At 42.1% G+C, this 13,959-nt stretch overlaps 1 protein-coding gene across 3 annotated transcripts in view; it reads left to right on the top strand.

Moving 5' to 3' along the window:
- Window positions 1–13,959, top strand: part of PLCB1 (phospholipase C beta 1) — a 2,173,917-nt gene that overhangs the window by 1,044,585 nt on the left and 1,115,373 nt on the right. For all 3 annotated transcript variants that reach the window (XM_085612648.1, XM_085612647.1, XM_085612649.1), the window contains exon 6: window positions 3,850–3,903. In XM_085612648.1, coding sequence (XP_085468774.1) covers window positions 3,850–3,903 — 54 coding nt within the window. The remainder of the gene's footprint in view (window positions 1–3,849; window positions 3,904–13,959) is intronic.

Below are 13,959 nucleotides of genomic sequence, written 5' to 3' on the forward strand. Positions count from 1 at the left end.
AAGGATTGATCCCCACACGTTGGGCAGATCTGTGAAACTGCATGAAAGTTGCTAATAAATCAATGACTTTTAGACGGCTTACTTTACTTTTGCCATCCATCTTTGTAGGATCTTCATGACACTAGAGATACCTGCATTGAGCTTGACTTGCGAAAAGCCTTCCTACAGACTTTGTTGCAGAGTTTTTAAACTTCACTTACGTTTTTAGAACATGAGAATGTCTTTGCCCCCCTTTTGATTTTTTCCTCCAATGATGGATCTGAATGAACCTATTCATGAGGAGAGAAGACTAAACATACTAAATGTTTGCCACATGTCATATACATTCCTCTTAATGAATCTGCATAAATACAAAAAATACCAACAATGTGCTAAACATGTTGAGAACCTACCAAATTTTCTGTAACTTAGTTAAACACTACTAAAGTTATAGGTGAATCAAAAAGCTACTTGTCAACTTTCAAGATACCGTTAAAATTTACCCCTTCAAAGTTAGTCCAGCAGATTTTTCGAATGCAAATATCTACAATGTCCAAAATGTATCATACTATGGATTATGCTTAAAATGAATATTATTACAGGATATTCACTGATAATATTTCACAAATATTTCCCTTCATAGGTTAGAATTTTCCTATTACACTTTCACCCAGGGTATAACTGCACCCTCAGTCCCCATAAAAAGAGGATCACTGGGCAAACCTTAGCATGTAGCGGCCATTTTGGAGTTCAAAATACATAGTCCGATATCATGTAACTTTGGGCAATCTTTTTGCTTTCAATTAACAATTTTAATTCCCAATACCTAGTTTGTGATGTCTGTACTTCAAATAGCATTATATGCATATATTTTTATGATATGGTAGTTACGCTACATACAAAAAATCATCCTAATCCCCTAATACCAAAATGTCATACTGTGAGCCTTTTTCATGGATGAAATCCTAATGTTCCCATAGGGTTCATGTTAGAGCTGTCAGCCTTAGGGTGGTCTTCTCCCAAACCTTTTGCTGTACTACTCCGTTTTTGCTGATATTGTTTTTTTGTTGGCCTTAGGACTCTGTGTACCTTACCACTGATAACTAGTGCTACAGTACATGTGCGTTCTCATTTAAACATGGAGATATTGATTTACACCCAATTGACATGTTTAATTTACTTTTAACTCCCTAGTACCCACGGATTGTAAATTAAATGCTAACTATGGGCCTACAGTACAGATTGTGCCACCCATTTTAGTAGCCTCTGAACATGTGCCAACCTTACCATTGCAGCCTGTATGTGCAGTTTTAAACTGCAATTTGAACTTTGTAAAATAAGCCTTTTGTTAGGCCTAAATCTTCCTTTTCAATCCCTATAAGTCACCACAAGGGTAGACCCTTTGTAAGAATTTGGGTTACTGGTTGAGGAGGGTGAAAACCTACTCAAGCAGGAACCACTATCTCTGTCTGTGTCAAGTCACAAGCAAACCATAAATAAACCTGTGCTCAACCCTCTGGAAGCCTGGCACAGAGCAGTCAGAGGCAATGTGAAAAGGGTTTGTGCAACCTTTCAAACAGCTGAACAAAGTACCTTAAAAGCTGGTTATGGAGTATTGCAAAGTCCTGCATAGAAAATGCTTGTGAGCAGCCAAGGCGAAGAGTCAGTTCTGAAGAATTGCGGAGCTGGAATGCAAGGTTCTGCATCGTCCTCCAGGATCCCGTCGATGAGGACTAGTGAGGCGAAGTCCAGCTTCAAGGATCCGTTGCACATTTGAGATGATGTATCGGTTCTGAAGAGCTGTGAGGCTGTGCATCTACATCATCATTGAGGCTGCTGTCATCGAGAGATTTGTGATGCGAGGGCCTGCACTGGTGAAACTTCACACAGCAGAAGTTCTGATGCAGGCTGTGAGGTCAATGCAAAGTCGTGCAACTGGGAGAATCCTTGCAGCAGAGCTGATTCATCAGTTATGCTTGGGTTTGCTTCATGCCACAGAGCAGATGCGTCGGTTCTGCTGGATCCACAGATGGGTTGGTACAGCAAGTACCAACCCATCGACTGGCCTTGCACCACTTTGCAGGGTGAATCTCACAGTTGCAAAGTCCAAGTGCTGGTTAAAAGAGACTAGCCATTGCAGTGACTCTGGTGGTCCTGGGTTCAGGTTGTAGGTTCAGTCCTTCTCACCCAGGCAAGGTGGAGTAGGGAACAGTTCAGCACAGCAGGCAGCAGTCCTTCAGAGTAGCAGTCGAGCCGAGTGACAGCACTTTCAGCACCACAGCAGTCCTTCTTTCTGGCAGGGTCTCTACAGAACCAGAAGTGTACTGAAGGGTTGGTGACTGAAGTCCAATACTTCCACCCAATTCTGCCTTTGAAGTGGGAGAAGCTTCTAGAGGTTTCCATTTCTGGTGCACAGGTGTCTTGCCTCCATGTTAGATCACATAATTGATAGCATCACTGATGACATTAGTGATGACATGTTAAATGACATCATTGATAATATCACTGATTACATTACTGATGACATCATCCAAACAATATGAGAGTTTGCTATACATTTCTTTTGCTAGAAGGTATTCAGCAAGGTACACATAGAACCAGTATTCCATAACTTCTGTACTGCTAAAGGGCAAATCCTTTATCAAAAAACCAAACCTTAAGTACATATTATGCTCTAGTTTTACTGGTATTTAATTACATATGAAATTTAATGGTTCTGTAGACATCAATGACATTAGCAACTAATCAAAACTTCAATACAGCCCAAAATGTTTGGGTATTATTAACCTTACTAGGATGTGTCTTTTAAAAACCTCACCTGACACCTAATTTTATGTCAACGGCTTCACTTATGAGGCATGCAGTACATGGTCAACCCTCTGGTATGTAACAATATCTTACACATATTCCTGAAATGAGCAGAAACGTGTACATCATTTTAACGCCAAACTGAAATGTAAATCTTCTGTGAGTTACCCATGTATTATACATTCTAGAACAAGATATGTCTCATCTTTTCCAATACCTGTTTAGAAATAAATATAGGCAGTTTATTAATCTCCAGTTGTTTTATAGAAATTGATTATAGCAATACATGATAACTTTTTAACATCAGAATGCCCAGAGACTTCCACAGAAGAAAAATGCGCTTTGAATAGAAGCTTTAGTTCTAATCACATATTTTTGGTTATAGGCTTTTGAATTGAACCACAATCTATTTGAAACGTATAACTGCAACTCATACCAGTTTTGCTGAATCTTTGCATTGCTTTAATGAAGTACTGCTTGCACTTAAAACTTTAACATGTGCGCCATATATCTTTCACAATACTAAATGAGACTTGTCTCCAGTACTACACTGTTTCTATTTGTGAAGCATTAGCTTGGATGATGTCATCAGCGATGTAATCAGTGATTTCCTCAATGCTCTTATTTGAGAAGTCATGAATACATTATAACTTACGACTTTTAGTGTTTTTTAGAGTATTATTACATGATTATATTCACTTAAAATACTCAGTTAAAGTGAAGTTAAGGTTACAAAACAATTGTAATTGTAAGCTCCACAATAGTAACTCTCACAACAGTCATGCAAACTATAACTCACATACCAAAATCAATGCTGATGACAGGGCCCTTGATAAAAAAAGTTTATCTTGTTGTCTATTTGATGTCACTTAGAAGCCCTTGATGAAAAACGTCTCTGAGATCCACAGATACCCCTCTACAACTTTATATGCAAATGGCGATTCCAGAAATTAGATTTCAATAACAATGTGGATGAATTAATGCAATGACCTTGCTGAAAATCTGTCACAAAAATGTTCAGCATTTTTCAACTGACAGCAATACTTTATACTCTCTCCACAGTTACACCAAGCTCAAGCTGCAAGTCACTCCCGAAGGACGTATTCCAGTAAAAAAGTAAGTAGCAGAAATAGAAACTGTTACTTTGGTTTGTAAAAAGTAATCCTATGACTCTTTTATTCTGCTTCTCCCTTTAAAAATGTAGGTGGACAACTATATACACTTCCTTCCTCTTAAACTGCCATGATGCAGCTCGATTGAAATTGTGGATCCACGATCTTGGGAATTTACACAAGATTTTAGAACATGTTTGAGAGATGGTTTACATTTGATTGAGAAGTTGGTCAACATGCATGTTTAACAAAATATTTATTTCTTTATTTGAACCACAGTTCTTAGCTTCCCGGAAAAAGGAGATCAGATAATTGCCACTCATTCATTATATTTCTGTCGGCACAGAATCCTGTGGACACTTCCAATACGTCAGAAAATGCAACAGTACAAACTCCATCCACTCACAACTTTGTGAATTTTCTGGAAAATTAGTTGAGATTCACGAAGTGCAAAGACTTTGTCAGTTTTATTAAATTACCAAATGAGACATAGTTTCACCATTCTTTTGCGTCATCCAAAGTCAGGTCCCGGTGCTACATGGGGTCCAGAGTGAATGAGTGGAACTTGGGCCCCAGACTGATCCTCTACCTAAGACGTGCTCTGCCCTTCTTTTCTCCCCACACAAATCCCTGCATTCGGTTCCCTTATCTCGCATACACTGCCTCTACTCTCTCGCCCCAATGGCCCATCAACTTCCCATACTCAACCCCATTCCTGCAATACCTTTATGTCAGGGGAAGTTTGGGAGTCATAGGATATCCTGCACAATTATGAATGGAGCTTTCTATCATTGGAAAAAAGACAAGTCTCCCTTTATGAAGGTGGAAACTTTTATTATTGAAGTAAGAACACATAACCTTGCTTTGCTAAAAGCAGTTCCAATTTTGCTATTGGTAAAGTGAAAAAGGTTTTATTTTCACTAGCGCTTAAACCTCTTATGAGGCTGTGATAATAGTGACACTGTAATCAAGTTTTATTTGACTGCCAGGAGGTAAAGTGTTTTGGGGACAGGTTTTCTGGTATATGAGGGAAATGCCAAATACATGAGTGAGTTGTGATGGTACCAGTTATGTCCGTGGGCTGATCCCTTACACATTGTAATCAAACTCAGCATAAATGATCTCTACCGTTTTTATGGTAGCCTTATAAATAATTATTGTACATTTCAAATCATGGCCCAGTGAACTTAGATGTGTGGCATACACATTCAAAAAAAGCAACCCCCTAACCACTTAGCAGATTCTGTCAGATTTTACAACATATGACTACCTTTAGCACGTTTACTGGTTTGGAAAAGGTATGATATTTTAAAAAAATCATAAATGTATTTTTACTGTAATAAACTGAACACTGGCCTGAGATCCGGATTATTATGTTGTACGTCAATCCTAGCAGTGGAACTCTCCTTTGAATTACTAATATTACGGGTTTTCCCTCATTCTCTTATCCCATATAGTTTCCCATTTCAACCCTCCTATTTATTAACTGAATTTCTGCAAGTTATTATTATATTATAGCAGAAATGAAAAATACTGCTCCGAAAAATGAATGGTGCCGTTTTGCTTGTGTCCTTGTACATAAAGTGAGCTAAGTGGTCTGTATGTTATGATACATGGTTTTCTCTTTGCGCATTAAAAACATAGAAAAGTAACCAATATTTGAAGAAGTGACTTCTGTGCAGTCACTAAGATATTTGTGTGTTTAAGTCTAGCTTAAGCACACATAAATAGATTTAAGTGCTTTAAGTCATAAAGGGCTAGGTGTACGACCCTTTTTAGCAGTCGCAAATGGAGAATCGGACCACTTGCGACCGATCCAACAGCCTTTCCAATGTACTAACCCTATTTTGCGAGTCAATAACCTATACTGGCTCACAAAATAGTTTTTGCGAGTCGCTATTAAGAAGGGGAAATTCAAGGGCATCCCTTCCTAGAAGAAACAGTGGCATATCTGAATGTTTTGCAAGGGGAATTCAGTCACAAAACATTCATATTTTATTGACTCGGTGAAGGAGGTGGTAACCCATTCGTAAACGAGAAGGGGTCCCAAGAAACCCCTTCCTCTTAGTGAAAGTGGGTGCCAAAATTGTTTAGGAGCGGGCAGTGGTCCCACGGACAGATCATTATAGTTTATGGTGTGCAGGAGTGTCCAGCTTGTTCACTGACATGCTTTTTCTGGTGTGCTTTTGCAAGCTTTTTGAACTCCAGAAAGTTATAAATCTGCATGCAGACCTGTGAGTGCAGCTATAGGAGTTCCTTTTGAAATGGGGCAGTATTATTTTGCCTTTAATGGCTCTGCTGTCAAAGGCACCCTCACAGAAGTCGCCTCAAGTTTCTCCTGTGCCCTCCTGTACCAAGGTGAAATGCTGGCTTCTTCAGTTAATTATTCTGGGAGAGGAATGGTTTAGCCTTAAGTTAAAGCCACATATAAGAAAACTAAGGATTTGGGCCAAAAGAAGACAATTTTATTTGACGCCATGTATCTGCATCAGTGTAAAGAGAAATTTGAACTGTTTTTTTTGCCCGCACGTATCCGTAGCACGTTTTGGGACTTTGTCATTCTGCCACAAGTAATACAATGCACAAGTAATACAATGCAAGATAACCTTTATCGAAAACCATAAATAACCCCCCCAAGCCTGTTTAATTTATAGGGGACCCTTATTCTTTACCCATAGCAGGGGCGTAACACAGGCCCCCACAGCCCCCGCGGTGCGGGGGGGCCCGCAACCTCCAGGGGGCCCTCTCAGCACTGCACTTCGACTGGAGAGCTCCAGACTGAGTTCGGAGGTGGCCCCTCCACATACCCTGCAGGAGGCCCCCTCAAGTTTCTTTATGCCACTGACCCATAGTGCAAGACAACACACCTCAGTCTTGAGTTCCATGGATCCAAGCGCGCAGCTCAGGTTAAAAGGGGATTATTGATAATAACAACCTTGTGGTACTGTGCAATGTGATGAGATACATTACTACACCAGAGAAATCATTTCGTGAACACATGATAGCGCTGTTGAGGAGAAATATGAACATGGTTATTAGTATTTCCCCGTGTTCGCATTTTTTTTCCTGTAAATGGAGGAACAAAGCTGAGGTGAGTTTATAGCATTAAGCAAATCACTGTTCACACAGTTATAGCTCATGGAAATATTGGACAACGATTTGACTGCAGAAAGTGGTGATTGCTAAAGTGTTTTGACAACACTGGCACAGTGCCCAGAGCAGTTGGTATTAATTGGACCCATTTATTTACATCTGCTGCAATCTGGAATGTCAGGCTGTAGGAAGTAGGCTCTTTGACACATTTGTGTGTTTGTTCCTGAATATGGATCAGGAACTTCGGGGAGCAAAGGTGTTGTTACCTGGTGTGACGGGGCGATTGTTATTTTAGACTGTTAGGTACATGATTAGGAAGTGATGTTGTAGATATGTTTTACATGGTTTTTTGCCCTCCAAATGTTTAGGAATGAATATCAAGGAAAATATATTTTTCATTTTACCAAAAAGTGTAAATGTTATAGTACTGGAAAAGTGCTTGGTAGCAAGAGAAGAAGGAATGATAGGAAAGACAGATTTGGGTTAGTGCAAGAATTCATGTACTCCACATTAACAAAGAGATCCACAAACAAGCAATGAGCCAGAAACATATAAACAAGGACATAGGGCCTGATTTAGATTTCAGCAGACGGGTTACTCCATCACATTGGTGACTAATATCCCCTCCCCGAAATCTAAATCCAAAAGGAAATAATGACATTTAGATTTCGGCGGATGGCTCATTGTTTAAGCACAATGGACATAGCCTATGTACATCAGGGAGTGGATATATGAGGGAGGGGATATATTGAGGGCCCCTGGAATTAAGCAAGAGTGGAGCACCAATGCATGCAGTAGGGTTGACTGAATCATGCGGCAAGAAAAGGCAAATTATGCAGCATAATGTGGCAATTTGTTTTTATAGTATTACTTCATTATTGTTTCCTTTTTGCACATACTGTCTGGGAAAGATTTCACATCTTTGGTACCACCAGCTAACAACCAGGTACATAAATAAGCAACTTGAAAGGTGCCAGTTAACCTTTGTGAAGGGTCTTCCAGTACATGGGAACATATATGACCATGTTTTTGGCAACTTTTGAGCCATTTGAGCTAGAAACTATTTTTTTTAAACGTGCAGATTATGCAGCAGGTGATGGATTATGGGGTAAATGTGGATAAATAATTATGCAAAAAAATTGCGGCCACAGAATCACTTAAATCCAGTGGCCCTGGGTATATGCAGATATTTAGTTGGCATACTAACCCTTTAAGCTCTGAGATCTCCCAACCAACATGGTCTCCAGCGCGGAGCCCTTTCTTTCACATTTGGGGCATTGCATTGAAACCTTCAAAACTTAAGGTACCAAGGCCAAATCTGGGTCATTTTGTCCCACATATTAAGAATTCTAAAGCCACGCAGGGTTTGCCAGTTCCCCTGAAAAGTAGAATTATTTTGTAAGAAATAGAAAAAGTGTTGTGCAAGAATAAGTGTATTATTAGCTCCTTTTCTCCTTAAAGGACCATCTACGAAAGCTTTGTTGTGCTAAGATCACCCACTTCCCAGCTTTCAGAAATAGGTAGAGGAGTAAAAAAAACATTTTTAGTGGTAGATGATTTTTCCTATTTTTGCGTTTCAACTCACTTTCAGTTTGCAATGAAATGGGTGTGAAGTAAGGAGTCATTTATGCAGATCGTTCATCATTTCCCCAAAGAAAAGGATTGTTGAAATTAATAACTAATGAAAGTAAGTAGGAAAAAATTAAGCTAGGTGACAATATTTTATCTGAATTTTTTTTAATCTGATCGCTGGTTTAAGTCAGTAATATATCATTACATCCATCAGCCTTTTCTGGTCACAGGGACATATAGGCCCATGTACGTTAGAATTTTGCATTTCTTCAAGCATCTTGGGAGCGAGGGTGGGGCTCCCTATAATCAAACATTCATCAAGTGAATGACCCCAGTAATTCACCTAAGCCGCCCTCCATGTCTCCCGGCTTTTGATGCGAAGCTGTGGCCGTCCCTTGATGAATGTTTGACTATAGGGAGCCCCACCCACGCTCCCGAGACGCCTGAACACTCAAAAGGTTTGGGTGAGGTGCAGCAACAACTTCAGATTTGACAGAGGCCTCCTCCACCCTCTTTCTATGTCAGTACCACACCCTTTCCCCACCCTCCATGATGAGGATAGATGGCCCATCCCATCCAGCTCACGTAGTTGGTTGTCTCTGAACCTGGCCTCCTCCCTGTAAGGCAGTCGTTTAATCGTGCAAACCCCATCCCACTATGATGAGGCTAGTGGTGTTATGGTTGTATGCATTTCTGTATCACCACACTGGGCATAACCAGCCCTCATTTCAAGATAGCCACTATTGCTTGGGACTGCTTCCTGATAATTTTTGGTTTTTATAACATTTTAATTCCACATATCCCAGTCCCAACAACCCAGACTGGATTGTAAGGCACATTCTCTACTCTTCCAAAATGGTGCCCACGCACGTCTGTCTGCGCTGATTACCACGCTCTACTACCACCTGCATACATTTAAGGGCAGCACAGTTCTTAAGCCGCTGACCTCCTTGGTTCCTTCACTCCAGAGGCTTTGGAGACGGGGTAGGTCATGTGGTGTATTTTACCAACATTGTCCATTTTTCCCAAAAATATGTGTTCTTGAAGGGGCACGGTAGCTACCCAACTTGGGTAAGTGATCCAGCCTCTATTTACTACACTGAATGAAATCTATCCCCATCCTGTCACATGTTTCATCTGTTCTGTTTTATCACTCAATCTCACACGTAGTATATAGGGTAGCAAAAGGAAGATTAATAAACAACAATAGTGGTAAGAAGTAACAAGCACAACCTAGTTGTGGACGAAAACCCCTCACTCACCCAAGGGTGACATGCTTCATCATTGGGTTCCTCCAACACACAGGGACCGCAAGGTACCCCGTGTGGGCTACAATTTTACCCAAGGGGGAAGGAGCGGGAGTGTAGAGCACGTCGTTGTTCTACCAACTCTTATAGGTGAGGAGGGGCAGAGTGCAAAATAAGAACGAAAACTGTGCAAAAAGTGTATTTAAAAACTATCCGCTTAGGGGTAATCCCTTTATTCCTCCTTCCTAAGTGGTAGTAGTTAAAATGCTAGTGAAAGAAGGGTTAATGTATATACCCTATTATCTGATCAACATGTTTCTGCCATGGTGACTTAGATGTTCGTGGCATTCATCAGGATCAAAATATCAGTCAATCTGCAGTGTCAAGTGAAAAAATAATAACTCAGTGATACTCAAGCCTCTCTTCCATGACCATCAAGCCTTTTCGTAGATCACTACGATCGGTCTGGGGGCTCTAAAAATAATCTGGTATGTACCCGCTCAACCTGCCACCGGGTTTCTGACCATGTCCGTTTTCCTCAAATCAAAACGCTGGGACCTCTGTGGAAACATTCACGGTTGCCAGCATGTATCAAGTTGACCTTTTATGCAAGTGAAGAAGGTACAACTGCATAGGGTATATAGTGTTTGTAGTACCATATATTACTTCTCAGGTTCTGCTAGAAATGTGACTCTCTAGTTGGCAGAGGCATACACCTTGTCCAAGTAGGGACCCTTCATTCTTGTCAGGGTAAGGGGGATTACACTTCTAAAATAACCGCTGCTCACCTCCTTGGTAGCTTGGCACGAGCAGTCAGGCTTATCTCAGAGGCTATGCGTAAACCATTTGCACATAACACACAGTAATACAGTTAAAACACTACAAAAGGACACCACACAAGTTTTTGAAAAAATGCCAATATTTATCTGGGTAAAACAAGACCAACATGATAAAAATCCAACATACAGTAAACAAAATACAAAGACTGCGAAAATAGCCTTAAAATACAGTTCCTAGAAGATGATAGCTCCGCCCGGGGCTATCATGGCATCATGAACAAACAAATCCAACAGTTCAGGTTGACCGCAGTGTCGTGGGCCAGCTACAGTGTCGGGAGATCCGCAAACAGCACTTTGGAAATGTAGGGCGTTGTGGAGCTTGCAATGAGCTCCAAAGAGGAGGCATCAGTCCTGTAGGTCAGTGCAGGAGTCGTTGGGCACTTGAAGTCACATGCTTTGTAGATCAAACTTTATGAGGTTGAAGTCAGGAGCGCATGTGTCAGAGCTGCTGTGTGAAGTTCAGCACTGTGGAGTGCGGTGTCCTCAGCTTGTAGTGCAGGCAGCGGCTCGGTGACGGTGCCCAGCGGTGAACTGGGGTGGTGCTCGTTGCGGTGCTGGCAGGTCATGGTACAAGCCACAGCATTATTGCTGAAGCGCAGTCATCAAAGGACTATATTAGGTGATGGCACCCCCGTCGGTAGGCCAAGGCTGTGGTGTGGGATGGGGCAGAGCGTTAAGTTACTTACGAGCGGGTCCACAAGGCCACAGTGAGGCAGCAGCATCGATGTCATTTGGAGCAGCGTTGTCAGGGGTACCAGGGTGGTGAAATGAAGCAAGGCGGTGCAAAGTGCGGTGCCCTCTGTTCACGATGCAAGCACCGGCACAGTAGTGGCATCGGTCATTGTCGGTGAGACCAGGGTTGCGGTGTGAAGCGGGCCGTGCTCTCTGCGGTGCCAACTGGTCACGGAGCCAGCAGTGGCATCGTTGATGGAGTCAGGTTTCATTTTCTTCTGTTGCAGCACAAAAAACACAGTTTCTAGTGCTGGTAACTGATGAACTTGAAGTCTTTGCTGTTCCTGACACTTCCTGAACAGGGCGCAAGCTCTAACTCAAGCCCCTGGAGAAAATCAGGAACATAAGTTGAAGTAGTCCAGTCCTTTCACTGCCCAAGACAGAAGCAGCCACTGCAGGCCAACACAGCAAAGCAAACAACAAAGTGGTAGTCCCTCCTCACAGCTTCTCCAGCTCTTCTTCTTGGCAGGTTCCTTAGTCCAAATGAGTTCTAAAGTTCTGCGGTCAGGGCCCCTATATTCATACTACTTTCCCTTTGAGGTTTTAGGCAGAAAGTCTCTGAGTTTCATAAAAACCAGTTCTGTCCTCCCTGGTCCAGCTTCACTACAGGGGGTGGAGACAACATTATGCAGAGCAGACACAGCCTATCTAGGTACTAGTGAAAGCTCCTTCCACCACTCAAAATGCAGAAAGGTATATTCACCCTGCCTATGAGTCTCCCAGGAAAGGCAGGCCACACCTCAAGCCCTTTTGTGACTGTCTAGTGTGAATGCACAACTACAGCTCCTGTCAATCCAAAACCAGACGGTGAATACACAACCAGGTAGAGGCATACAGGATGGTTAAGCCAGAAATTCCCACTTTCTAAAAGTGGCATTTTCTAACACACAATTCAAAAACCACCTTTACTAAAAGATGCTATTACATTCTGCGTTCCGAGAGCTTAAACTCCATTTCTCCATCTTGTCCCAATGAAAAGTTATACTTGTAAGAAAATAGCAGAATTTCACTATCAGGACATGTAAAACACACTACAGCGTGTCCTACCTTTCACTTACACTGCACCCTACCCACATGGCTAACTTGGTTCTACCCTTGGGGCGACATATGTAAGAAAAGGGAAGGTTAGGGCCTGGCAAGTGGGTGCACTTGCCAGGTCGACATGTCAGTAAAACTGCACTCAGACACAGCAATGGCAGGTCTGAGACACCTTTGCAAAGCTACTTGTGTGAGCGGCACAACCAGTTCTGCAGGCCCACTAGTAGCATTTGATTTACAGGTCCTGGGCACACACAGTGCACTGTACTAGGGACTTATTATTAAATCAAATATACCAATCATGGAAAACCAACCATAACACAATGTACGGTAAGGGCACTTGCACTTTAGCACTGAATAGCAGTGAAAAAGTGCGCAGAGACACTTAACCAGCAAAAACAAAGTCCAGCAAACCATCAATAACAGGACGTCAGAGGGCAAAAATACCAGGGGAAACCACCAAAAGATGGCAGGTCTAACAGGTACCAAACACTGTGTAGATTAGAATCCTCAGGTCCTCATGAATTGCCCCTAGATCATTATTGACTTTTTTAAGACAAGAAACATGTCAACCTTTTAAACCTTTCTGGCATCCAGAGATCATTGTCTCTACTGGGAGCCACCACTTTTTTAATTGGACTAGCAGACTTGCTGATTAAAATCCAACCCAGAGAATTGCTTGGCCTATTTTAAATCACATATTTTCATGCACACACACTTCACCAATCTACACTCTGGGCCTTACACTTGCACATCACATACGACAGTGGGACAAAATATCTCCAATAAAGATGCTCCTTGAGGGTGCCCATAAGGCATTGCAGTGCCAGCCTGATGAGGAGCAAAGTCCTATGATGAATCATGACACCCTCATGGGTGTGTGAGGGCCCTTGTTCCTAAAGAGACTGTCCCTCCACCTCCAGGTCCCCCTTCTTCGATTTGACTATTTCCCTCCTTCCTTCCCCCTGGAAGTGCATATCCTGTATTGCTAGGAGTCAGATAGCACTAAAGGACATCAGGGAAAAAGTGAGAAAACAGAATGTGATGAAGAGTTTGCCCATTCCAGTTCAGCACTCTATTACTACCCTTGGGTAAGAGATACCCATATTCCACTCAGGGAAGGCACAATGAGAAGGAGATATAAGCAACTCTCTGGGAGCCCTTATGTCTAACCTTAGCCCAAATAAATCCATATTTCTTTGTGTTTACAATGAGGTGGAGATGCTGTCAGCCCAGTGCAGGGTGAAGTACACAGAAAGCCTGTTGTGGCCTTTATTGTGGGGTGCAGCCTGATGCCAGAGTGACTGCCCCCACTCGATTCTCTTTTAAAAATATAAAACCTTTGGTGTCTAGTGACTTTTCTGCACCTTGGGGTGCGCAGTTAGGGGGTAAACACCCAGAACTACCCCCAGTTGGGTCAAAACGACTGTTGGGGCCTGTAGGGGAGGGGAATATGCCCAATGCCTGGGACAGCCAACCTCCTCCCCATTTCTTTTTAATACATATTTGTCTCTGCCCAGCGATGGCTATTAGGTAGTA

Source organism: Triturus cristatus, chromosome 6, assembly GCF_964204655.1.
Source record: "Triturus cristatus chromosome 6, aTriCri1.1, whole genome shotgun sequence".
Lineage (NCBI taxonomy): Eukaryota > Metazoa > Chordata > Amphibia > Caudata > Salamandridae > Triturus > Triturus cristatus.